Raw genomic sequence first — 26,635 nt, 5'->3', positions numbered from 1 at the left:
TTATGGCTATTGGCCTTAAAAACGCGGTGTAGCCAAGTGCAAAGAAGAACAACACTTGGTTTCCGAAAACGGGAAGATATAACAAACGAACGGAGTCAACAACAGGAGCCTACCGCACATTTCTGATTCTAGTTAGGAGACCTAGAATTCCTAAGATATCCTAACACTACCACGGAGGCAGCTACAGCTACCTGCGTATATTCCGAGTCCAGGATATAAATATGAAAAGGGGGTGTTATTGAGTGTCTATGATTAAATTCAAAAGGGTAAGATAAGTTGGAACAGCACTCAAGAAAAATTGATGGCCAACCGCGGACACGTGTTTCTGACTATTGGCCTTAAAAGCGCGGTGTAGCCAAGTGCAAACGAACGGAGTCAACAACAGGAGCCTACCGCAGCGCTTTTTTGGTCTGCCATAGGTCTCAGGAGTAAGAAATTCTTACTCAGGCGTGTCCTTTGAGGACAGTTGATTGATTTAGTCGATTTCCTCTGATGAGACCTATGATTGGTTGAAACAACGCTGTCTGTTTAAATTGGAATATGTGAAATTTCCGAAGAAAACCATTAAGTTAAAATTGACTCTTCACAAAAATGTGCATATCATGCATATAAGTTACTTTCAGATACGAACTGAAGGAAAAAAGCCTTCTGAAACAATTAGTTTCACATGAATATTGAAATACATGAAAAAAAAGTACTTTCGGCACAACTATTTTCATATGAATCATACGAAAATCACTTTTTCCCCATACAGTTTGAACTTCAAGCAATCGTTATGGAACACTTTCATCCTCAATGGCGGACTTTGTAAGTTCGCTTATTACCTCATTAAGCGTACATAAAATTGTAGACAAGCAGTTGTTTTTGTGCTTTTGCTCAGGCAGTTTTGGCAACGCCCCGAATATTGGCACTCTTAATTGAATAAATTTCAATGAACATACATTTTTCAAGGGGAAAAAGAATAAAAAAATAAATTGAATGTCCAAATAGCAAATCAAGAAAAAATATTTTTGATTGAAAATAAAAAAATTATACCGGACTATTTCTCAACCATGATAACAAGAATATTCTTAGAAAAATGCATAATTTGAAAAATATAATTACGAAATCATTGGATTGAAAGACATCAAAACTTAAAATTGTTTGTTTTAACGATTAGGATCATTCTGATACAAAATTGATTCAGCATCATATATCTAATAAAGATTGACCTCTTGCCATCCACGAATTCAAAACATTTCTCAACCTGGAGATATATAAAGCTTTGCAGAAGATGTTCTATACAATACGTGTTTTGCTTTCTTCTGCAACAGAACTGAATAGGCAGAAAAAAAATGAAGACATTTGTAATGTTAGCAGTTTTTCTGTTCGCCACATGTAAGTGCCACAATTTTCTTAATAACGGATTGGTTCAAACTCTATTAATCATCAGCTATCGTTTCTCATTTTCTGTTATTTCAATGAAATTAAACACGAGTTTCTATAATTTTTCATGTGAATTAATTACTCTATTAGTATTCGTAGTGACTCTAAAGAAAAGTGGGTTCCATTAATGACAATATAAAGATAAAATGGAATTTATTCGCTACTCAACCAAGTTGCCGCATGGCCTCTGATAATATCTGCCGCAGTAGCAGACGAAACGTTAGATAAAAACACATGCAGACCACGGCTAACCTAGAAACATCTGACAATTCCTAAGACACCGGCCGTGACAGCCTACACACCATGATATGTTCTTAATTTTATAACTTCTTCTTTACTTATAACATTTTCACTTACGTCTGTTCTTCAACAGAATTTGATGAAATTCTGGAGAGTAACAAAACAATTCTGCTGAATCCAGTGAACTACTCAGGATTTTGATGGGGGTTCTGGAATTGAATCGGTGGGATAATTGAATATTTTATTTTTAGAATGTTATTTCAACGAAGAACTCATTTCAAAGTAATTTTTGTCTAAACTATTTCAAAATTAGGTATATTCAGTTTGCGGTCGGATGTTCCTCAAACAAAATTGCAAATACATTTTTTTAATTTTTGACTTCGAAAAATTATAAAAATTGACCATAATGTCCTCCTAATGGATTGAAAAATATAATTTTTATTAGGGTGCTTCCGTTTTAAATGGGCCATACTATATGAAAATACACGAAGATGGTAGTATTGTTGATATTGAAGCGTCAGTAATATTTATAAAATACAGAAAATCTGGTAGAATTCAATTCCAAAAATATTCAAGGACCGAAAACGCTGTTGAAGAAATTAAATAATCAAGTACTTGATCTCGGATTTCACTATATAGGGTGTCTATAAGTCATGTTTCAAAGTGAAGGAGGTGAAAAAGAAAGTAATTTTTGAATAAAAATCATTTCGAGAAATTTTCATTTGTGTGGTTTTTTACTGAAAATATGTTTTTTTAAATATTCTGTAAAACGAAGAACAATTCCGAAGAGTTATTTGAAAGTAAGTATCAGAATTGTTTTTTTTTTGAGTATATTTCTCGGAGCTCGAAAAGTGTGATATGGTATAAGACACAAAAGTCAAGTTCATTGAAGAAGCATATATGTTTATATTCTTGTGGATTTGCTTCAGTTGAAGGTACTGTAGTTTTCACTAACATTGTAACTTTTAGCAAGTCAATTTGAATAGATTCATCTGGAAAAACCGGTGAACTATTTTCAATGGCATCTTCAAGAAAACAAGTTTCATAAAACACCAATTCTTCATAGGTACACTGAAGACACCAATTTCTATCTCTTTTCTTCATTTTTTGTACTATAGAAAAACCGTGGCATATCTGTCCTCAGAGTTGTAATTTGATTTACTCAGTAACGCAAGGACAGTGAAGTATATTTGTTCATTAAACTTGAAATTTTCTTTTGAAATCACAATGAAGTTCGAATGATTCACAGCCCTACACTTCAAATTATCTCCGTTTTTGGAGAACTCCACGAATACTTTCACTTAAAATTCAAATATTTGCTTGAACAGTATCTACTTTTGAATATCTTTGAAACGCATACATTATCAACAAACAAAGTGAAAAACTAACAGGGAAACTAGCTAATTTCTCATTCAATCTGACATTGAAAACAAAAGATCCGTGACAATGTTCCCGTTTCTCTTTCACCACGGCTAACTACTGAAGTTTGATGAAGTTACGTCAATCTCGTCATAACAAGAGTATTGGCTAATACTTTGTCGATTGTTCCACCGTTATTCGGAAAACTGAAATCAGTGGCAATTTTTAAATCGAAAAAGCATGTTTCTGGTGACTAATTTTATTATAATAACTAATACAATACAGGCCGTTTCTTTTATCATGTGATAACATTGCTGTATTCTAAACAGTAACAGAAATACAATAGTCAAATAAAATTTACGGGGACTCTCGCCCTTCTCGAGTTATAGGGGGAAAACCAAAAATGGTGTTTTTTGCTTTTTTCTAATGGAATTGTTATTTCGGAGAATATCAAAAAATGGAAAAGGAAAATCTTATTTCATTCGAAGTGAACTATTACGATGTAATAATAAATATTCGAAAAAACGTTTTGTGTCAATATGACCACCATCAACTTTTTTTATTACAGATATTGATAGAGCGATAAATTCACAATCTAAGGGTGTATCACATTTGATATTTATTTAGCGTTTCATTTGAAATAACCACCATCATCAGTGACAACAATCAAACAGAAAAACAATTTATTTTATCATGAAGTTTTGAAAAAAACGAAACCAATACGGAAAATCAAAGCTACATGGCAATCTACATTAAATGCTCGAGTTGAATGCACATAAATTGTCAGTCCAGACAATTTCTGTGGCAATTTTCTAGCATAATAGATTTAATACTAATACGTGCATCTCTTTTTTTTTGTTTGAGATGGTCGATATCTGTACTTGGTGTTGAAGAAACTTTATTCTTTATGTATCCCCAGACAACAAAATCTATAGGAGTAAGATCTGGGGATCGAGCTCGCCAGTTAATTGGTCTATTGTTTCCAATTCATTTTATTGGGAATATTGCATCTAAATGTTCCCTTACTATTGCTGCATTATGGGGAGGAGCGCCCTCCTGTTGAAAATATTGTATTTCATGGCGGATATTCAGTGGCAATTCATCTAAGTAGTCATAGAATTTATTGAATAGAAAATGAAGATACATTTCACTATTCAAAAGATCATCGTAAAAGAAAGGGCTAGGGATGTTTGTTTCCACAATTCCCAACCAAACATTTATTTCGAACCTTTCTTGGAAATTGGTTTCCCTATGTAAATGTTCATTCCTATTATTCCACCTATAATGGATATTTCTGTTAAACCAACCATTGTTGGTTGTTTCGTCCATCCATATTATTTTTTTTACAAATAATTCCAACTCCTGTAGCATTTATATTTGTTATTTTTCAAAATAGTTCTGGTGGATTTTACAGAAATCCTCACTTTGTGGGCAATTTTTCGTAAAAAACAATCTTGATTTTTGTAATTTTTGTAACTGGTCAATCCTTAATAAAAAAATGTTTTCACTGTGTAAATTTTCATGTAGTATTATTTGCTTACCCATAACATTCATTTGAATCCTCACACTTCCAGTAACCCCACATTTTCTTGTTTTCTTTCTGTTAAATGCACCATAGTCCCTCAAATTTCTTTCTAATCGTCTAAACATTTGGATGTTCGAAATACGACGTTTCGGGTATAGCTCAATATACATATTCCTTGCCAAAAGAGGATTTCTATTTAATTTTGCATAACTAAATAGTATATCAGTACTTTCATCATTTGATTACATCTTAGTTATGTTTATAAACGTCTGACAGTTCTCAACGGATATCAACAACGCATTCATTTTTCCGGTCATAGAAACCCACCTGTCGAATGTATTGGGTTGTCTGAATTAGAATTTGGAGAAATCGAAACAATTTACAAAAGAAGTAACGACAGGACCGTAATTTAAAATTGTTGTCACTGATGATGGTAGTTATTTAAAATGAAACGCTATAAAAATATCAAATGTTATATACCCTTGGATTGTGAACTTAACGTTTTATCAATATCTGTAAATGAAAAAGACAGGTCCGTATTAAAAAAAAAGTTGATGGGATCACGAAATGTTTTATCGAATATTTATTATCACATTGTCATAGTACACTTTGAATACAATAACATTTTTGTTTTCTATTTTTAGATATTCTCCGAAATAACAATACTATTCGAAAAAAAAACGAAAAACAGCATTTTTTGTTTTTCCCGTATAACTCGAGAAGGGCGAGAGTCCCCGTAAATTTTCTTCGACCATTGTATTGTTCCCGATGACAGTTACCTTTTCACCCATTTAATCGTCTTCGTATCTGTTACGGTTTAGAATATAGCAATGTTATCACATGGTAAAAGAAACGGCCTCTATAAGTATCTATTCTTGTGAAGGTAAACACATTTTCAAATTCTCGAATATTATTGTCGTTACAGCGTGGGCCGAAGAATCCAAAGAATCCTCATCTTTCGAGGAAGAAGATGTTAAAGAAATTGCAAAGTACGTCCAAGATAAATTCAACAGTACCATTGTTTTTGACATAATGACATTGATCAAAAAGACAGAGGACAAATGCCCTGATATCGAAGAAAAACTAGAAGTGAGTATTTCGTACCGAATAATGTTCCTAATTAGTTATGATTGGACGTTTATTAATCTCAAGAGAAAAGCTAAATCACATATTCGTGATTTGGCAACGCTCTAATTATTCAGTTATTCGGAAAAATTGTTGACAAAAAATAATTTTTTCAACAACACACATATTATTGATCTGAGTATACCCTAATTAGTACGTTATTAAAGATAATTGACGAAAATTATTTTTTCAAAACACACATATTTGTGATATACATGGTCTTTCATTAAGCGCTTCCTATCTTCAAATTTGTTTGAAAGACCTTTTGATGGCATTATAATAATAATAAAAATATAACTTTTTTCACTTTACAAAATATGAATACATTTTGAAATAATTAGTAAATTAATAGGACAGTAAAACGTACCCAAGTACTTGTTTCGTTATAGTAATACACATACATGAAATTCATTTTGAATAGATCTATAAAATTATAATGAATTTCCAATAAAGTGATATGGACTTAGGTCATTCTTGCCTCCCAAATATGAGCTGCTGTCCTCGTGGTTCTGGTTACCCTTCAGTGGAAGAGCTTCACGAAGCAAGAGCTGAATCGATCCCTCTACGAAACCCTTCATCACTTGGAAGAATCGATTGCAGCTTGAGAAATGGTTCTGATGCAGATTCTGCGACACATGTTCTTCCTTATGAATCAGTAGACAGTTGCTCTGAAAATCTTGAGAAGAAAATTGGGTTAGATAATTTAGGAAACACTTGCTACATGAATTGCATTTTACAAGTGTTGTTCATTACGATGAATTTCAAGAACGAGGTTTCAACAATGAACGAGAACGAGAATGTTTCCTACTTATTCACCAAACTTAAACAATTGTTCATGCAGATGCAGTTTCGAAAAAATGTATCATCTTTCCCACCAACCGATTTCCTGGAGTCTTTGAAGTCCACTAGATATTCGTTAGGACAACAAGAGGATTGCTCCGAATTCTTGGGATTCTTGTTAAATACTCTTCAAACAAATAGCAGAATCAATACTCCTAACCGCTCTGGATTGAATGATTTCATACAGTCTATCTCGTCTTGTGTTTGTAGATCTTTTGCTGGAAAAATCCTCACTTATTCACTTTGTAGTAAATATTCAAGACGTAACAAAAATGTATGTGATTTTCTGGAACTAGCGTTTCCTAATATGACTGATAACCAGTCCGTGCAAAGCTTATTGTCAAATCATCTGAAAATGGAACTTTTAACGGATGATGATCAACCAAACATGCGCCAAACGAAATGACTATTATAAGAAAACAAGTATATTTGAGGCACCAGTCAATCTAATAATGACACTGATGATCTTCAAACATAACTCTACCTCTGACGGATGCACCAAACTCTTACGAGAGTTCAAAATAGATGAGCACTTCAATCTAGCAGATCACTATTATAATCTTCATGCAGTCATTGTTCACTGTGGTTCTGGCGTTGAATCAGGTCATTACTTCACATTAGTCAAAGACGAAACAGACTGGTTTAAGTTTGACGATAGTCGTGTCACGAAGTGTTCTGGCGATGTACTGAATTTATTGAAGCCTCTGGATACACTCTACATTTTGTTTTATAAAAGAGAAGACATAGGCAGATCAAGATCTTCAGATGATGTGCTGCAGGTTTTTCCGGGTTTTCCTGTAGCTGAAAAAGCAAATGCGACACTGGAATTGATGAAGTCGCCCCGACTTTCATAATTTCATAATTTGTATTACTTTATTCGTTATTAATCAGAATGCTATTACCTTGAAAAAATATTTGAAAATTATAATAAAATTTTAATACAGTATATAATGGAAAAGTAATGAGAAAGGAGTGAGTGTGGAATATAACATCGTTCAAATGCCCGCTACGGCTTCTCTGGGTGAAGCGCACAAGAAACGTCCAATTTTCCAGGACTGGCGCATAAATTAGGCTGAATTTGACCGATTGCATGGGTTGCGTAGGCTTTGAGGACCACTGTAGTTTGTGGCTCAGTCGCATACACCTGCGACTGAAGAAAACCCCACAAGAAAAAGTCTAGTGGGGTCAAATCGGTGACCAGTTCACATCACCTCCTCGTGAGATGAGCATGCCCTCAAATCGTTTGTGCAGAGTATCTAATATGACATCTGTGGCGCGTATCATGTCGTTGGTGTTCAGATCATCCAATTCAGGCTGAAAGAAGTTGTGAATCATCGATCTATAGTCCTCGCGGTTGACAGTGATGGCCTGGCCAAAGAAATATGAACCGAAAACGCCGCCAGTCCAAAATCCACACCAAACAGTGACTTTTTGTGGATGCATTGAACGTCCATGGTGATTTGGCAAAACAGACTGAATAAATGACAACTAATTTGACAGATGTAACTTCAACAAGGTGGCACATATTTGTGATTCAGTTATGAACTGATTAGTTGGTTGTTAGGAATGATTATCAAAAAACTATACAATATCGTACTTGTGATGTACTGTTTGGAACCTTTGGTGTAGTAATGAATATTACTGGAGTTTTTTCCCAACACCAAATCGTTATTTTTACACCTCGACACGTGTTTCGATCACCAAGTGATCATCTTCAAGAGGAAGGAAGGTTTTATCTTCCTCTTGAAGATGATCACTTGGTGATCGAAACACGTGTCGAGGTGTAAAAATAACGATTTGGTGTTGGGAAAAAACTCCAGTAATATTCATACAATATCGTAATTTTTTATATCGCTATTAGTTATTTCTCGAGAGTGATTGTTGTCATTTTTTCAACACACATATTTGTGATTTGTTTACGCCTCAATATGTAAGTTGTTGAGGAGAATTGTTATCATGGGGCTGATACAGAACATTGTTGAAAATAGGTTTCACTTACAGGTTCGAAACGTTCGGGGTTGAAGGTTACCTGAAGTCGAAATAGTCGAGGTCGAAACGGCTAGGTCGAAATATTCTGTACCGATTATTCAAATTATTTTTTTCTAAGCAATAAAGCATTACAACCTATCAAATAAAACATTTTTTCACCATAATCAACGACTGAGTGTTGATAAATTTTTGTACCTTACAGAATAAGCATAAGAAAATTTTTTAGAGATTCATAGTTTGAGTGTATGTTCACTTTACTTAATAAATTCTAGCGTGCTGGTGAAGAAATTGGAGAATGTATCGAACAAATCGAACTTGGATCCGAAACATTCTGCTCTCTGCTCAGAAAGAATGGACAAAAATGCACTAAACCAGGAGTAGAAGCAATCGCTAGCTGTTTGCCAGAAGAATCCAAAGAACTTCCAGCTATGCTGTCAAAAATTATTTGGGTTGTTATAGACCAGGCATGCAATTCCACAGTGGAAGAAATATTGGGTAAGTTGATAATTCAGTTGAACTCAATTGATTTCCAAGTATTAAATATAATATATTATTGGAGTCAAGAATAAAAATCCTCAGAAAAGATTGCGGTTTTGAAAACTCTTCTCTCACACTTTTTTCTGCTGCTTTGGAGCAGCCTTCATCCAAGTCTCCGAAAAACACTATACAATTTCATGGGATAACTTCGTTTTTCTTTTCGTGTTTTCGTAACTTCTAACTCAACAATCATTTTCTTTGTTTATGTTGGATGTTCATCATACTCTTCTGAATAGTACTGCATCCAGCTTAAATATCCGTAGGTGATCCTGTTTTGAGTATGTTTTCCTAATATTTCCACCAAAGACACCGCCAAAGCTCATTTGGAGCACATCTATGTTGTGGCTAGCACATTCATCAAGCAGTAGCTTGTGATACTACAGTGTCTTACTGAATACTCAATATAATTTTCCCACCAGTATCATTCTTCAGGACGTTCCCAGACTAATCTATATATCGCTGTTGCAGAGCTGATTGTGGTTGTCTGCAAGAATATTCATTCGTTCATTTCTTTGAGGCTTCAAATTATAATGTCTCGTATATTGCAAGACTGCATATATTTTTGCTCATAAACGTATCATGGATTCCCAAAAATAGCGCTAGTTTCACGGATGAATGCTCAGGATGACTTCTTTACAGAAAAATCTGCCAACAATAAGTCAAATAATATTTCAACATTTGATTAGATACCATACATTGATTTCAATTCCAGAACTGTTCAATCCTTGTGTGATGAATAAAGAAGCTAACAAATCGCCAGAATGTACTGCAGTTAAGGACACTATCGTCAGTCACAAGGATCAACTGCCTTCAAAAAGTCTCATATGTTCGTAAGTATCATAATTTGACTCTAATAATACAATCCAACTTTCTATGCTGGCGATTAATGTGGAATAATTTTTGTTTTTTTATAATAACTAATAGCCCTCTCAAAATTTTGACACATCTGAGATTCTCATATGTTGGTAAAGCGATTCCTGAGTATAGAATTCTCATACAAATTAGAAAACTACCAAATTTATTTCATTGAGACTTTTAACCTTCCGCAGTTCATTTTATAAGAGAGTGTCGCGAATTCTTCACCGTTACGATGTGAACTGCGATCCATTTCACAAAATAAATTGTGGAATAGAACTGGCCGATACTTGATGAAAATCCATATAAAAAAACTAATCAATACAGATTATTGTATGATTTTCAGCTATAATATCCCAAGGACATTGATAACTAACGAAATAATTTTATCACAGTTTTCGAAAGCACGGATGTTACCTAAAATAACGTGCTTGAGGAAGTTGTGATAAAATTATGAGTTATTTATCAATGTTCGAGGGATATTCGGTGAGAAAATTTTTTGCAATTCGAACAAAATTATTTATTGAACACACAGTTATTAAAAGAACAATTCGTATAATGATATTCCGTTGATCTTGCTGTATTTGCCTCGGTTACTGCATAGGTGTTTCCACGCATACTATTGATTATTTGGTTATGATGTTCCTGATCAATATTCAAATAAGGTTTTATGGAATTTCCATTATTGTGCCCAGTAATTTTCAACAATTGCTGTTCTTGAACTCCACTCTTAGCTAGTTGACTGACTGCAGTTGCTCTATTAGAGTGATTGGTTATTTTCCTGTGTTTCGTATCCAAGCCAATTGCTTCAGCAGAAGATTTCGTCCATCCGTTGATTATATTTCTACCCAGAGGCATATTGTCATACCAGTTATCGCTTCCTGTCTTCCAGTGACGATTTGGCCTCAAAAATAGTCTATTTGTCTTGATATTTGTGCCTCGTTTTGATAATAATTTAATGAATAATCTGACAGGACAAGCATTGTTATCACTATTTTGAACTAACCATTTGCTAGAGGCGCAGTTCTTTGAACCCCCTTGGCAGGTTTTACTGAAAATTGGATTATATTCTATCCTATTAGTTGGAGATCCATTGTTGTCCTTTTCGATATGAAAATAATCAACTAAGCAAGCAGCACCTTCACCACCTCTCCAAGCCAATTCCACCGCTGCTATGTGATAAAATTTGCGTAGGAGTCCTATAGGGGTATTTTCATCCCAAAAGTTTATAATTTTACTCATTTCATTTGAAGTTAATGGTACTGAGCTTGTTTTGCGTTTAGTGGGATCTGTTTGTAAATTTCTTCGTGCTGCGTCGCGTGCATTCCGCGCTTGTTTGAATGCAACACTTTTAAAGGGATCTAGCATGATATTATATTCCTTGTAATACTTTTCTTGTAATAATTTGCTTGTTATATTCCATACGGTTTTAACAGTAGCCTCCTTAAACTCTGTGCTATCCTTTTTTCTCATATTAATCGCCCAATCCTTGAGTATTAATGCAAGCTCTTCGAGAGTACGATTTCCATCCAATTCATATTTTCTGGCGTCACAAAACTCCATAAATATTTTCCAAGTGTATTTTTTACTATTGACAGTATTTTTTGGTGTATTTTCTTCAATGATTTTGTCAATTGCCGCATCATTTTGAACACCAAAGCGAGGAAGTGACATTTTCGAAATAAATTGAATTACTGAAATGTCAAACAACTTTATTGTGTTGGTTGCTTAGCAATGTCATGACATAAGTGATAACTACCCGTGAAAACTATCCATGGGTAGTTATCAGTGTAATGATGGTTTCATTGGTTATTTCGACACACATGAATAGAAATAGACAAATTTGATAGGATAATTTTTTTGGCAAAAAATTTTCACTATAAGGGTTTAACAAGCATCAACCTTATGTTTGAATAAGCTATTGTATAGCGAAACACGTATCGCGGTTTTTGTAAAACCCTTATAGTGAAAATCATACAATGAACTGTATTGATTAGTTTTTTTTATAAATTGTCAATGAACTTTGTGCTAATCATAGAAATCTAGAATCTGAGTATCAGTTAAGAACAATTTCAAAAATAAATGAAGCTTTCAATTTCAACAATCAACAACCAACATGACTCAACCTCTGACGGAAGCACCAAACGAAGGTTCGAAACAGATGAATACTTCGATCTAGCAGACCACTATGATAATCTTCATGCAGTCATTGTTCACTGTGATCCTGGCGATGACTCTGGTCATTATTATGCTTTGGTCAAAGACGAAACGGACTGGTTTGAATTTGACGTTAGTCGTGTCACTAATTGTTCTGGCGATGCAGTGAATTTAGTAGAGCCTTTGGAGACATCCTATATTTTGTTTAATGAGAGAGAGGACATTGGCAGATCAAGATCTTCAGATGATGTGGTGCTGCAGGTTTTTTCGGGTTTTTCTGCAGCTGAAGAAGCAAATGCGCCGCTGGAATCAATGAATTCGCCCCAGAGCGACAATTAATTTTTGTTGTTGTTTTATAATTTCATGATTTGTACCAACAATCAATATTACTGGAGTTTAGTCCCAACATCAAACCGTTATTTTCAACACCTCGGCACGTATTTCAATCACCAAGTGATCAGTTTAATCTCCCCCTTGAAGATGATCACTTGGTGATTGAAAGACGTGTCGAGGTGTTGAAAATAACTGTTTGGTGTTGGGACTAAACTCCAGTAATATTTATTACTACACCAAAGGTTCCAAACGGTGCATCAACAATCAGTTTTGAATTATTGTTACAAAAGTAACTATTTTACGTAATGCGATCAAATGGGATCTATTTATTCATCTGACTACTGAATTCCAAAAGAATGAATATATATATTTGGGGCGAACAACTTGATCCAAGCATTGTCGTTACATATATATCTATTGATTTCTAATATATAAATTTTATTTTTCTAGGTTGGTACCTAAAGTGAAAAGCTGTGCTGCAAAGCACGAAGGCGGTTGTACAAACCCCATCACCAAGAATGCCAACCTTCATTTTCAGAATGCTATCGAAGATGCCATCAAAGATGATTGCGATGCATTGAACAAAGCCTAATTCCTTAATTGTGACAAGGGTTTGTATGAAGAATAACAATAAAAGTATGTAAAAAGAAACAAACATATTGTATTTTTTACCTTCGCAGCGTGAGGATTAGGCAGATTGAGACCCTAGTGTAGTGATAGTTTCTTGGATATGGAAATGGAAATATATATATATATATATATATATATATATATATATATATATATATATACAGGGTGTCCCTGGACTTCCTCTTTTCCTCTCGGGAATGTATAGATGGGGTCAAAATATCACCAGTACTTCATATAACTTTTTTTCCTAAAATCCTTCGTTACCAAGTAACGGGCCCTCGAAGTTACAAAATGAAAAATGTTTTTCTTTGATAACTTTTCAAGTGAATATTCAAAATCATCTAAATTTTGGTAATTGACTAAACAAATGAATTCCTTCGATGAGCTAGCTTTCATGCAGGAGTCAGTTGTTTTGCTACAAAGTCAGGAACGGACTACCCCCGATGGTCCACACCCCAAAACTTTGAAATGACAGATATTTTTCAATATTTTTCAACAAATTAAGGTTACTTGGACAATTTTATGAATAAAAGTACTCGTGTGGAAAGTCGATCGGAGCAACGAGTCTTGATAAAAATGTAGTTTCACTTGACGACATCAAACCCGCTCGTCCACCATTATTTGAAATGAATAATTATCAAAGCAGAAATAATAATGATAACGTTAATTCAACAACATTTATCCTGAGATGTCTACCATTATTCGAAAATATTAGTTTTTAAGGAAAATGGAAATGATAGGTAAAATGTTCATAACGAATTTTTATAATGCAAACACGTTTAACTAACGAAACTCAAGAGCCTCAAGAGCAAACAGAAATGAAAAATCCGCTACAGAAACTGCTCGATATGACCACCTTCTCTCTCTATACATTTTCTTAGTCTGCGAAGACACCCTCTCTGTACTTGAAATAGCATTACAGGGTCGTTTCGTATGGCTTCACAATGTAATGTTATTCTATTCAACAATGCATCTCTTGTGTGAATAGGTGTAGCGTAAACAAGGCTTTTTAGATGCCCCCACAGAAAGAAATCCAATGGATTTAAATCCGGAGACCGCGATGGCCATGAATATGGCCCACCTCTACCAATCCATCTATTGTGGAAAATATGGTTCAGATGGTCACGCACAATCAAACTAAAATGAGGAGGAGCGCCATCATGCATAAACCACATACCTCTTCGGGTTTGCAATGGAACATGTTCCAAAAGTCCATTCAAATCGTTCTGAATGAACTCCAAATAACGTTCTCCATTCAATCGGTCCTGTAGAACGAATGGTCCTATAAGATGGTTTCCTATGATACCAGCCCAAACATTCACGTTGAATTTCCGTTGGTGTTTGGTTTGCAATATCCCATGGGGATTTTCTTCGGCCCATATATGGAGATTATGAGAGTTGATAACTCCATCTCTACTGAAACCTGCTTCATCAGTGAATAAAACTCGATTAATAAAAGTCATATCCTCTCTTTGCCTATCCATGAACCAATTGGCATATTCCAGTCGTGCTGGAAAATCTTGAGGTGTCATGGCATGTACCTTCTGGATGTGAAATGGGTGGAGCAGTTGTTCCCTAATTATTCTATGAATAGTGGACTTGGATGTATGGAACTGTTCTGATAGATTTCTGATGCTCATTGAAGGATCATCAGCGACGGCTTCCAAAATATTTTCCTCCAATACAACGGTACGTACAGTCCTAGGAGCGCCCTCACCACCTCGTTTTGGCAAAACTGTACCTACAATAATATCGAAATAAAACATCGTGCTCAAATTAATTATCAATTATTACATACCTGTCTCCCTCAAGCTGCGATCGACACGCTCGAATGTTTCTCTTGACGGTACCGTTCGATTGGGAAAATGCTCGGAATACAGACGACGAGCTTCTGCAGCATTACAAAATGCTCGTCCATAAAATACATGCATATCTGCATATTCATTGAATGTAAACTGTTCGGCCATATCAAAAAAATTCAAAATATCCTATAGAATATTGACAATACAATGATAGTCATATGACAACGCACCACTCAACAAAAAAAATCGCATTCCAGTTTCTCATTTTTTATCAAAACTTTCTAAAAGGTTTTTTTGTCAACATCTGTGAAAGAAATGGAACATAATTATTCCCTGGATATTTTTCACCTGATCATGTGCAGCCGTTTTTGTAGTTCATTCGTTTGCTTTTTATTAGTATAGTAAATATTTTTTCCGATGTGCGTTTTTTCAGCTAAATTTAGATTCGTGTTAAAGAATTTCTCCCATAAAATTATAATTATCAGTGAAACTCCTCAACAGTTTAGCTGTGAAGAAGAATTTGAAACATTCGAATGTTGAGTTTCATGAGATTCAGATAACTGATCAACACGAAACGTGATTATTCCACACGTATTATGTACATACAAAATATGGAATGAATTCGATATTTCATAGTAGAGTATCTTGTTAGTTTAAAAACACCACGAATCTACAGAACTTGATATTTCTTTTGAAAAAATATCTGCTATCACAATTGTGACTTAAACTTCCATATAGGTACTGTACTTTTTGTTTACGACTTCATTTTAGCATACTTTGTATTATTCCTGTTATAAATGTTGTTGAATTAACGTTATCATTATTATTTCTGCTTTGATAATTATTCATTTCAAATAATGGTGGACGAGCGGGTTTGATGTCGTCGAGTAGAACTACATTTTTAACAAGACTCGTTGCTCCGATCGACTTTCCACACGAGTACTTTTATTCATGAAATTGTCCAAGTAACCTTATTTTGTTGAAAAATATTGAAAAATATCTGTCATTTCAAAGTTGTGGGGTGTGGACCATCGGGGGTAGTCCGTTCCTGACTTTGTAGCAAAACAACTGACTCCTGCATGAAAGCTCATCGACGGAATTCATTTGTTTAGTCAATTACCAAAATTTGGATGATTTTGAATATTCACTTGAAAAGTTATCAAAGAAAAACATTTTTCATTTTGTAACTTCGAGGGCCCGTTACTTGGTATCGAAGGATTTTAGGAAAAAAAGTTATATGAAGTACTGGTGATATTTTGACCCCATCTATACATTCCCGAGAGGAAAAGAGGAAGTCCAGGGACACCCTGTATATATATATATATATATATATATATATATATATATATATATATATATATATATATATATATATATATATTCTATTCTCTTATATTTATGTATATGTCCTCGATACAAATTTTTTTAAATTTTTTTGGAGATGGTGCAGGCCTCTAGGGCTCTAATCAACATTCAAATTTGTTGATTCACATAAATAGTTTTTATATTATTTCAATTGTCTCTTAGCAAGGCCTTACTACCTGCACTTACCTTATTTATAAAACTGGATTTGAATTATGGCGAGGAAAAATAAAATACAGTGCATTCCATTTAAACTGAGCCACTCTGAATAACTTTTGGTACAATGATTTGCAGAAATAATCAAAAAACCCAACAGAATAAAGGTGTGTATGTAAACATACGTATTTTCAAACGTATTTTGATTTCTGTCAAAGTACTGATACATGGGACTTTTCTTCTACACTTGGGGCTTCGTTCACGAGATGGAGCTGTTAACCTTTCTCTTAGACGAAAGTTTTAAACGTGCTGTCGAGCCGCCCTGAAATTAATCGAGTCCCAAGCACACTGCTGTTTGGGTCGGAACTTTCCTGCACTGATGAGAGGTAATTCTTCGAAACCGGTCTGTAGGTGATTACTCGACCAATTTCAGCATGGACCTGCAGCTGGAAGAATGAGAAACATCTGCATGACTAACCTCTGAGAGGTATCTTGCATAAATATATGTTGGATATAATTCAATATCCAGCATGGTATTATCTGGGGAAGTAGTTGTTTTTCGGCAGGCATTTACCAGAACCTAATGTATAGGTACGTTGGAAGAGACGAATGTTTCGAGATTTAATAGAAATATTAATTTTTTCATTAAAAACTATCAAATTTTGTCATAAACAAAAACATAACTGTTTGTCAGTGGACTCTATCATACTACGGTAAAGTTATAAGTTCCGAGGATTCAACAGTATTGAAAAATTGAAATATACTGGCTATATTTGGTAATTGAGTCCAACATTAGTTATATTTAAAGTCTTGAGATCAAAAACAATGTCTGTGTTCAACAGTCATCATGGCATTAAAAATTATCTGTATCATTCACTGACAAACCGACGCAGGTCATCACAAAACCTCTTGCAGCAGTGCTCGTTTGGGAGACATCGTGGCTGTAATCACTAGAAAAAAAACAATCAGCAAACAGGTATGAATACTTATTTACATTTTCAATATTTTGAAAAGACATGAAATAAACAGACAAATAATTATACAAAACAGAAGGGTAGTAAGGCCTACTGTCATTTAAATTGGGAAGGGGATATTTTGAAGAGGAGCTGACGAGGTGATGATATTGAGTATCTCATCCCGGAACATCGAAATACACCTTGAGGGATGATAGTGTTCTTTAAGGGTGAAATTTCATATCAATACTCTTTCATATATTACGTTGTGTAGGTGTAGCGTTTCTATGACTGATATGTGGTTCAATTACAAAACGAATGTTCGGAGTAAAATTGAATGGGGAGGAGTGATTTTCGTGTTATTCAATTTTCATATGAAAAAAGTTGTTTTGAAAGAGTTTTTCTTTCAGTTTGTATCTGGAAGAAACGTTTATGCATGTTCTATGTATGGTCTACATATCATGTAGAGTTTTTTATTGAAGTTATTTTCTTTTTTTTTTCTTCAGAAGTTTCCTACGCTTTTCGTTCAACGATGGAGGAGTAGAAAACCAAAGAGTCTACGTTATATTAAATAGGCCTTAATAAGCGCCTACGCTGTCGTAAAGGAATTTAAATGATTTATTATTTGGAACATGATAGTTTTCAAATATCGAAGGTAATAGAAACAGGAAATGGTGAAAACTTTAGTGACAATCGATTCATTATAACTGTAATATCACAAAATTGCTAACCATACTGGTGCCAGATGGCAGGGAGCAAACGAACACGAAGCCACACCTTTGAAGCGACATCTATGACTATACGATTATATTAAATCGCCTTCATGCAATTCAGGCCTTATAAGCCAACAGGCTTTATTAAACGCACCCACTGATGAACAATAAACATAACACTAGTTTATAAAACATCTGTTGCTAATAAAATTTTAGCTATTACTACACCGGTCAATTGGGATGACATTGATAATTTTCACATAACCTATTTATTGATATCCTAGATAAAATTTGTACTTTTGGAAGGTGGTTTGTAGATGTGATTTATGTAGTCATTTTATTTTTATATCGTTCCCCCTCTTAAATAAAAAATAAAATATGGGTGGGCAAAGCCACCTCGTGAAGTGGGGTCACTTTACCCAACAAATAATGTTTTCTTTCTATAACACAGCTATAAATAAAAGATGGGCAAAGATGCCTCCTCAGGGTATTACAAGAGCCACAGTCAAGACAAAAGTTGCTCAAAAAATCGAAAATAACTAGTACAGTTGTGGACAAAATAAGTCGTATTTTTGGTGATTTCAATGATTTCTCTACCTGAAGGATGAGAAAGTAAAAAAAACTTAAATTACAATGTAACACTTTAAATAAAAGGTGGGCAAAGTGACCCCAATTTTCGTGTGAAACGTGGGGTGACATTGCCCACTCAAATAACAATCAACAGGTTAGGTGCAGGAACCAAATTGTAAGTGGATTAAATTCTTCATTACATTTACCAATAATAATAATAAGTGATGAAACTCACCTTGTTTTCGTGGAAGCTGTGTAAATGTAATTTTGAAGAGCTCAAATTTTCATGAAAAACACACGTTACAAATAAAACAGTTGATTGGTGACAGCACTTATCTGGAACGACCTACAACGTATAGAATATCTCGTTGTCATTGAGGAGGTAAGTTTCATTGACTGCTGCGCCTCTAACAACCTTTCAGCTATTTACTATGGAGGCGCGAAACTGTTTTTTCAAAACTGGGCAAAGCTACCTCAGAGGACGAAATCACCCCAATTGACGGTAATATCCCAATTTTAAATATATAACTGAAATTTTTGTATCAGCTCTAGTTACTGAGTTTTAGTTATGTAAATATAAAACAGAAAAAAATATGTATTTATTAAAAAAAATTAAATATTCATTGAGTTCTAAAAAATTTCTCTTTAAAGATTTTCCCTGGTTTGTAGTCTGAGGAAAATGCCGCATCAGAGGCCAACAATAATCAAACATCATATTAGTATCCTAGAAACCCTGATAACGCTCTTCCATATTGCGTAAGTCTTGATGTATACGCTCTCCCTGCTCTTCGCTCTTATCTCCTAAATTTTCCGGAAATCTGTCCAGATGACTATGGTGGAAGTGAAGTTTTATGCTCATATAGCACCCCAAGTTTTTAATTGTAAAAGAAGGTCATCTACAAGCGCAACATATTATTCTAATCTTCTTTTTCCGAGAAAGTTCTGCATCATAGAGACGAAAGCTGTCCAAGCCCCTAGTTCTAGCTCAGTCATAGAATTTCTATTTTCGAGTCTCTTTCGTAACTTAGCTCTTTCAATTAGTTTACTTCCAAAGTTCATTTGTTTTTAGAAATGTTTTCGTTAAGTTAATTTTGAAATTATTATCGTTTTTTGGAACTCCTTTAAATGTTTACTACTAGAAGTATTGATATCTTGAAGACTAATTAATGTTGTGTTGTGGTGCCATAATCATTCGTTTAATTAATATTAATGACAAACAAACATGTTTCATTAGTATTTATTGTATTATTTGATTTCAATCGCTGTTAAACCGTCCCTGGCATGGGTACGATTGAAACAAAAATTTATATTTTCTTCAATATATTTCATATATTTCTAAAAATAGTAATCGCGAACTATAATGAATTTGAATTAAACGTATCATAATCGTCCCTTGGTTTATAAACAACAATATTATAAACGATAAATACAAAATATTTTAACCGTACCCAGTCTCCCCTAGTTTGAAAAAATGAAAGAAAAAGCATTCAAACGATCGATCTAGCGAAAAAGTTTTTTGATGAAGAGTCCCCACCTTTTCCATTAGACTTCCATCAAATCCGTAGCTTTATAGTGAACTCCTTTGGATCACCGAACCAGTATATCGTGAGACTATTCCGAAAACGTTCATGTAATTATAGATATCTAGAGTAGAATGACGAAAATATGAAAAAAGATTCTAAAGCAGCTCAGCAATGAACTAGAAACAACCCCAGCCATTCAGCCACAGAAAGTGATAGCGAGCTATCACAAGATACCTATTAAATTACTATCGATCTTATACATATAACTGAAAATTCATATTACGATAGACCATAAATGGGGTATATCTCCATCTTGAAATGATGCTATTGTTGATGAGTTAGCAGCAACCCTTTTTTATATGTCTTCAGAAAAAAAATTCTAAATCTGACCGTGAATATGAAATGAAAAACTTAAACTCATTTCACAAGATCAAAAAAAATCATTCCAAAACCAGTGGTGGAGTAACAATATATATTAAAAGCTCAGTTGAGGGAGAAAAAGTCCCAGTAACAATTTAACCTAGAAGCCGTCGCAGTCTTGCTCAGAGCTCCTTTGAAATTGTGTATTTGTAAAATTTACATTTCACTAGACACCGAACTGGATCCTTATGATTCATAATCTACTGGCGGCAAAAAATGCTGACCTCATAAAATGGGCACATGACTTAAAACTGTCCAACATTGATTTCAATTCTTCACAAAATATTGACGTAATAGATGATAACTTCACTCAGCTAATTAATATTGAATCAACATAAATAGCAAAAGGAAAAACCACCCCTCTATCCCCTCTCCAGTGCCTTGGTCAAATGATCGTTACAAAAAGCAATTTGTGAGATCTTAACAAACTGAAACGCCCCCACTCGATCGAAAATATAGTAGAAAAAGAACTCTGAGCTCATAAAAGATACATTATTAATCAAAGCAAGCGAACGTGTTGGGAAAATTATGTCTAAACGTTACAAGAGTAGCAGTAGTTTTTTCAGTAGTAGTAGTTTATTAATCACTAAATTACATGTATTTATATACAAAAAATGGGCGATTAATATAGATATAAGGAAAGGTTTTTCAAAACGAGTCTTATTTTCGAATTTTCATCAGAGGAAACATAGGTATTGATGATTCACTTAAGTTTTTGGAAAACTTGTCTGCAAAACATCAACATCGAAATTCTTTCCTTTGAAGATGGTCAAGATATAATGTGAATTTCACTAGTTCGGACTTCCATTGTCTACTATATAAAATGATTTGAAATCCCTGAAACAACTAAAAAAGAATAATTAAAAATGAATATCTGAAAATAACAATTATATTAAGCAAAATAAACCTGAAATGAAACAATAGTGAAATAAGCTACAAGTAAAAATATAACAATTGAATAAATAAAAACAAAATAAAAATAGAGGAATGAAAAAAGAAAATAAAAATAAAACGTGTAGAGATTCCAAGTCACGTTAGTTCACGTCGTTTCGATTGTTGGTATTTACAATCGTCTTCGGATGATGACTGGACTGATTCCTCCGAGAGATGACTATTTATAGGTCGTTCAAATACTTTCACTTATCCCTGCTTTCTATTTTCCGCTTCACTGGTTCCGTGGGAAATTACCGTTTTGGCGGGAGTTGGCCATTTTTCGTTTGATGATGGGTTTCCATATGTTGCGTATTTTTACGCTGGCCTGGCTGAATACGTTGTTGGACAGCATGTATGCGGCTTCCTTGAATTTTCTCCTAAACCAATGTTCCTCTCTGTGCAAGATCTCAGCTTGAGACCACTCGATGTTGTGTTGATGGGTTTGTAGTTAAAATTCCATTCAAGAAATCTTCGGAGAATATAGGCGAATCGCGTGAACAAGCTAGAAAGCGTTTCATTTCTCTAGAAAGAAAGCTTAATGAAAACAGTAAATTCAAATCTATATATAGTGAGTTCATGGCGAAGTATGAAAGTTTAGGTCACATGAACAAGGTTAACGAAGATGAAACAGAAAAATATTCCTTTTATCTGCCTCACCATGGAGTTATGAGCGAAGACAGCGTATCGACGAAATTTCGCGTTGTGTTCGACGTATCTGCCTCCACGTCATCTCAATATTCTCTGAATGACCTTCAAATGGTAGGTCCCAGGATTCAAAGGGAGTTAATTTCTCTAGTTTTGAGGTTTCGCGAGTATGCTTACGTAGTATGCGGAGATATTGCAAAGATGTATCGTCAAGTTCTCATACACCCGGAGCAAAGATCTTTTCCAAAAATCTTTTGGCGAAAAAGTCCCGATAATCCTACCTCGGTGTATGAACTGAACACTGTTACATATTGTGAAGCTGCTTCATCGTTCTTAGCGATACGGTGTCTTTTTCAGTTAGCCACTGAAAATGAATCAGCTCACCATTCAATCGAAGAAGCAGCCTGTCTTTTCAAAGATGTGTCTTCTGTACTGAAGTCTGGTTGTTTTGAATTACGAAAGTTTCATTCAAACGATCCGAAGGTATTGGAATACGTTCGCGATCTGCAACATGATTTGAATGTAGTTGATTTTGAAATCAATGAAAACGCTAAAACCTTGGGCTTAGTTTGGCTACCCCATACAGATATGTTAGTATTCAAAATAAATATACCAGACAACAAAAATGCTACAAAACGAAAAATTCTCTCTTGCATTTCCACAATTTTCGATCCACTTGCCCTCCTCAGCCCAGTTACAATAACATCAAAAATCATCATGCAAAAACTATGGTTAGAATAGTTAGATTGGGATGAGCACCTCCCTATGAATCTTGAGTCGTTCTGGAATGAATTCAAAGCAGAACTTTCTTCTTCAAATCTTGTACAAATTGCTAGGCGCGTTCTTTGCAAACGTCCGAAACTAGTAGAAATGCACGGTTTTTGTGACGCATCTCAAATTGTTATGGTGCCAGCATATATATGAGATCAGTTGATCAAGATGACGGCATCCACGTCAACTTGTTGTGCTCAAAGGCCAAAGTGGCACCACTACGCACTATTACAACACCTAGATTAGAGTTAAACGGTGCGCTTATGCTCTCGAGGCTAGCGGAAAAGGTCTCGGATGTGTTGGATACAAAATTTGACAGGAGAATTTTCTGGACGGACTCTATCATAGTGTTGGGTTGGCTTAAAACGCCACCAAACCAACTGAAGGTATTTGTAGCGAACCGCGTAGCGGAAATATAGCAAAAAACGAGCTCCGATTCTTGGCATCACATATGCAGCGACGATAATCCTTCAGATTTATTATCAAGAGGCGTTAAGCCGGCAAGGTTAGTCTCATGTATGCTTTAGTGGCATGGCCCTTCTTGGCTCACGCGAAGCGAAAATGAGTGGCCTGGAAAAGGCCCAGATGACATCAAAGACTTACCTGAATTGAAGAGAATTGTAAGTTCATTTCATATTGCAAAAAAAAATTAAAATGATTGATTTTGAAAAATTTTCAAATATTAATAGACTCGAAAGGTGTATGGCTTACATTCTCAAATTCCTAAACAATGCAAACAGAAAACGTGAAAAGCAAGCACTACCCATAACTCTGAATAATCTCAAGGCCGCACGTAATGAACTTATTAAATTGAATGAACTTCCTCACTTTCGAAGAACTTTATTCTTTATTAACGCAAATCGAGGCAATAGTAAATTCTCGTCCCATCACACTACTTTCCACTCATCCATCAGATCCTTTACCTCTTACTCCGGCACACTTCTTAGTCGAAAGATCACTCATTGGGGTACCAGATGCAGATTTGAGAACCGTACCACAAAACAAATTGTCGTCATATGAAAGGATGCAGCAAATCACTCAGCTTACTGGGAGAGATGGAGCAAAGAGTTCATTTCCGAAGTTCAGCAAAGGCTCAAATGGAAAACGTCTCAACAACAATTAGAGACGGGAAGTATCGTGTTGATAAATGAGGAGAACCAACCACCCATGGTATGGAAGCTTTGAAGAATGGTATCAACCGCGTTGCAACCATTCGGACTTCAACTGGAATGGTCAAGAGATCCTTCAACAGAATATGTCCACTTCCAATAGAGGACATTGAAAGCCAGTCCTTTCAAGGTGGGGGCCATGTTCAGGCGTTCACCCTGTATAGTCACTCCCCACCCGGATTCCAGACACAACCCTGAGGTCGACGAGAAGAACATGCAGAAGTTTAAAGCAGAAGTTACAAGCATTCAAACTGAACATTTCACATTTCTTTCTGTATGTTATTGAATAAATAAGTTTATGTTGTCGTTTTTCCAAAACTAAATTCAGTGCAACTTCATTACAATACCCAACAACATATTCCGTTTTTATACGATCTGGAGCAAGATTGAATAATTTGGGTCCAATGATTGTAATTGATCTTTGTCCAATAGCTTTGTTCATTTTCGGTATATCTAAGTTACTCGCTTTGAGTCAGTTTCATATCCATGTTGATGATTTTTTAACTCATTTTCTGTTGTGAAATATAAATAATAATAATTGTTTAAAATGAAGATATCTCAAACTCATCAGATCACAATATTGGAATATTTGTGCTGATGGAAACGATAATTTAAATTATAGATAATTTTGAGAAATTGTTTCTGTAGTACCATAAGCGGTTGTACAGTTGCACTGTAGACCCCACCCCATCCTAGATTTCCATAAATTGAGAGAGACTGAACTAACGAAAAATATATATTGCGCAAATCATCGATACTTAGTATATTCTTAAGTGTTTAAGTTATTAAGACTACAAAGGTAGTCTATATGTATTTTACAATTAAGTTTATGGTCAATGTGTATTCCAAGATATTTTACTGAACTGGAGTCTACTCCAATGTCTGAAATATATGGCAATATCGAGGAGTAATCTCGGTGTGTCTTCCTTATCACATGATGGCACGCTACTTCAAACAGCCATGACATTGCAAATATATTAGTTGACAATTCAAAAAAAACAATCCATTAATGGAAATCATGAGCATATTTTCTTGCGAACGAAGGAAACTGCCGAAGCCCACACATGGCAAATAGAAGACGATTGATAATCCTGTGAACGTTAGCATAACCATGAATAAATTAGAAAACACCCCACGAAAAGTACGCAACGCTGCTCCGGGACTAGACAATATTCCTTACATATGTCTCTCAAAAATCTTCCCTACTGGAAAACAATATTTTCTTGAAATATATAATGAAATGTTTATTTCACGAAAGTTTCTAGTCATCCAGTCGAATGCTACAGTAATTTCATTGCAGAAACCCAACAAACCACTATCTAACCCTCAGTCCTAGAAACCTACTTTCCTGATGTGCACCATTTGTAAGATACTCGAAAAAATCATCAATGCCGGGTTATAATTCTTCTTGGAACAAAATCGCCTCATCACCCTGCTTCAAAGCGGTTTTCGACAACATCGATCCACTAGTGACAACTCACTGAACCTTCAGTCTAGCATCCTTGAGGCATTTGCCAATGAACAAATGGTTAGGAGCATATTTTTTGATATTGAACGACGTACCACTATGTAACAACTATATTTTGCAATATCCCGAAAATGAGATTCATACAGGAGAACTATACGCGATGTACAAAGCAATTGAATATTGCAACCTATTAGAGGGAAATTATGTCATCTTGAATGACTCTGAAAAAGCAATTTATGGCCTCCAACAACTCTATCCTGAAAAATTCACTTTTAATTCATATACAAGTTGGATTGGAAAATGTTAAGCAAGTTGATAAACATATAGAAAGTTTCCAGGTTCCTTTCGACACGGGAATCGTGGGTAATGAAATGGGTGACACTCTAGCTCGTAGAAATTGCTCAAATCCTCTGGCTCAACAATTTTCACTAATTCCCCAAGAAGACTTTCACAATAGCATAAAACAGCTTAAGATCCATAACTTTGAGGTAAGGTGGCAGTCTCTTGACGCAAGAATCGAGAGATATTAAGCCACATACGAATATCCAAAATTACAAGGAAGTTTCGCGGAAACACCAAGTCATTCTCACCCTCCTAAGAGGTGGTCACGTCAGATTTTCTCATCAGCTCGTCTTAAAAAAGAAAAACTCTAGACGATGTTGTTTCTGTGATGAAATCATTATTGACTTCCCCGGATATAAACTGAAGAGAAATTGTTAGAATCTCAATAGAGCATTGAATGTGATGCACATTCATTCTTCATCAACTTTTTTTAGACCTATTTCCTTTCTGAATGATATCTGATTTGTAATAAACAAATTCAGTCTAACTGCAATTTTATCAGCAGATGGGATTCTCTAGTTTTCAGTAGTCCTAGACCCTAGGCCCTAGGCCATTAATACGAATATAGTTCCATAAGTGAATGTGTTGAATGTAGTCACTAAAATGATGTTTTAAATATTCCTATTATACTCGAACCGTGTATTAGTAGATCTGATTGAAATTATTTGTAGAACAATTTTTTTCATCTACATTTTTAAATCTAGATTGTCGGTGAAGAAAACTGAAACATATAGATATATTTTCATTCCGAAAATGAAAGGATTTTGGTAACATTTATGTTATCTGTGCTAAT

The 26,635-nt window shown here is 34.8% G+C and overlaps 2 protein-coding genes across 2 annotated transcripts; both read left to right on the top strand.

Moving 5' to 3' along the window:
• Window positions 1-1,220: 1,220 nt before the first annotated feature.
• On the top strand, window positions 1,221-13,040 carry LOC111511653 (uncharacterized). Its single transcript, XM_074170837.1, has 5 exons — window positions 1,221-1,377; window positions 5,475-5,638; window positions 8,776-8,998; window positions 9,753-9,870; window positions 12,836-13,040. Exons 1-5 carry the CDS (start codon window positions 1,335-1,337, stop codon window positions 12,975-12,977), a joined length of 690 nt encoding a protein of 229 aa, XP_074026938.1. The 5' UTR covers window positions 1,221-1,334; the 3' UTR covers window positions 12,978-13,040.
• An 8,983-nt stretch (window positions 13,041-22,023) lies between these two features.
• Window positions 22,024-22,833, top strand: LOC141480763 (uncharacterized). Its single transcript, XM_074171167.1, has one exon. The coding sequence runs from the start codon at window positions 22,024-22,026 to the stop codon at window positions 22,831-22,833; it is 810 nt and encodes a 269-aa protein (XP_074027268.1).
• Window positions 22,834-26,635: the final 3,802 nt, after the last annotated feature.

The sequence above is a fragment of the Leptinotarsa decemlineata genome, unplaced genomic scaffold (genome assembly GCF_025532065.1).
Source record: "Leptinotarsa decemlineata unplaced genomic scaffold, Ldec_3_MD MMD2_tig00000008_RagTag_RagTag, whole genome shotgun sequence".
Lineage (NCBI taxonomy): Eukaryota > Metazoa > Arthropoda > Insecta > Coleoptera > Chrysomelidae > Leptinotarsa > Leptinotarsa decemlineata.
This window is presented reverse-complemented; position numbering and strand designations above follow the sequence as displayed.

Excerpts from the sequence above, each read along its gene's own strand:
- LOC111511653 (XM_074170837.1), top strand. The coding sequence starts at position 1,335 with ATGAAGACATTTGTAATGTTAGCAGTTTTTCTGTTCGCCACAT. Across the intron at positions 1,378-5,474 it reads AGTTTTTCTGTTCGCCACAT|CGTGGGCCGAAGAATCCAAA; the intron begins GTAAGTGCCACA and ends TTGTCGTTACAG. Across the intron at positions 5,639-8,775 it reads ATATCGAAGAAAAACTAGAA|CGTGCTGGTGAAGAAATTGG; the intron begins GTGAGTATTTCG and ends AATAAATTCTAG.
- LOC141480763 (XM_074171167.1), top strand. The coding sequence starts at position 22,024 with ATGGCGAAGTATGAAAGTTTAGGTCACATGAACAAGGTTAACGAAGAT.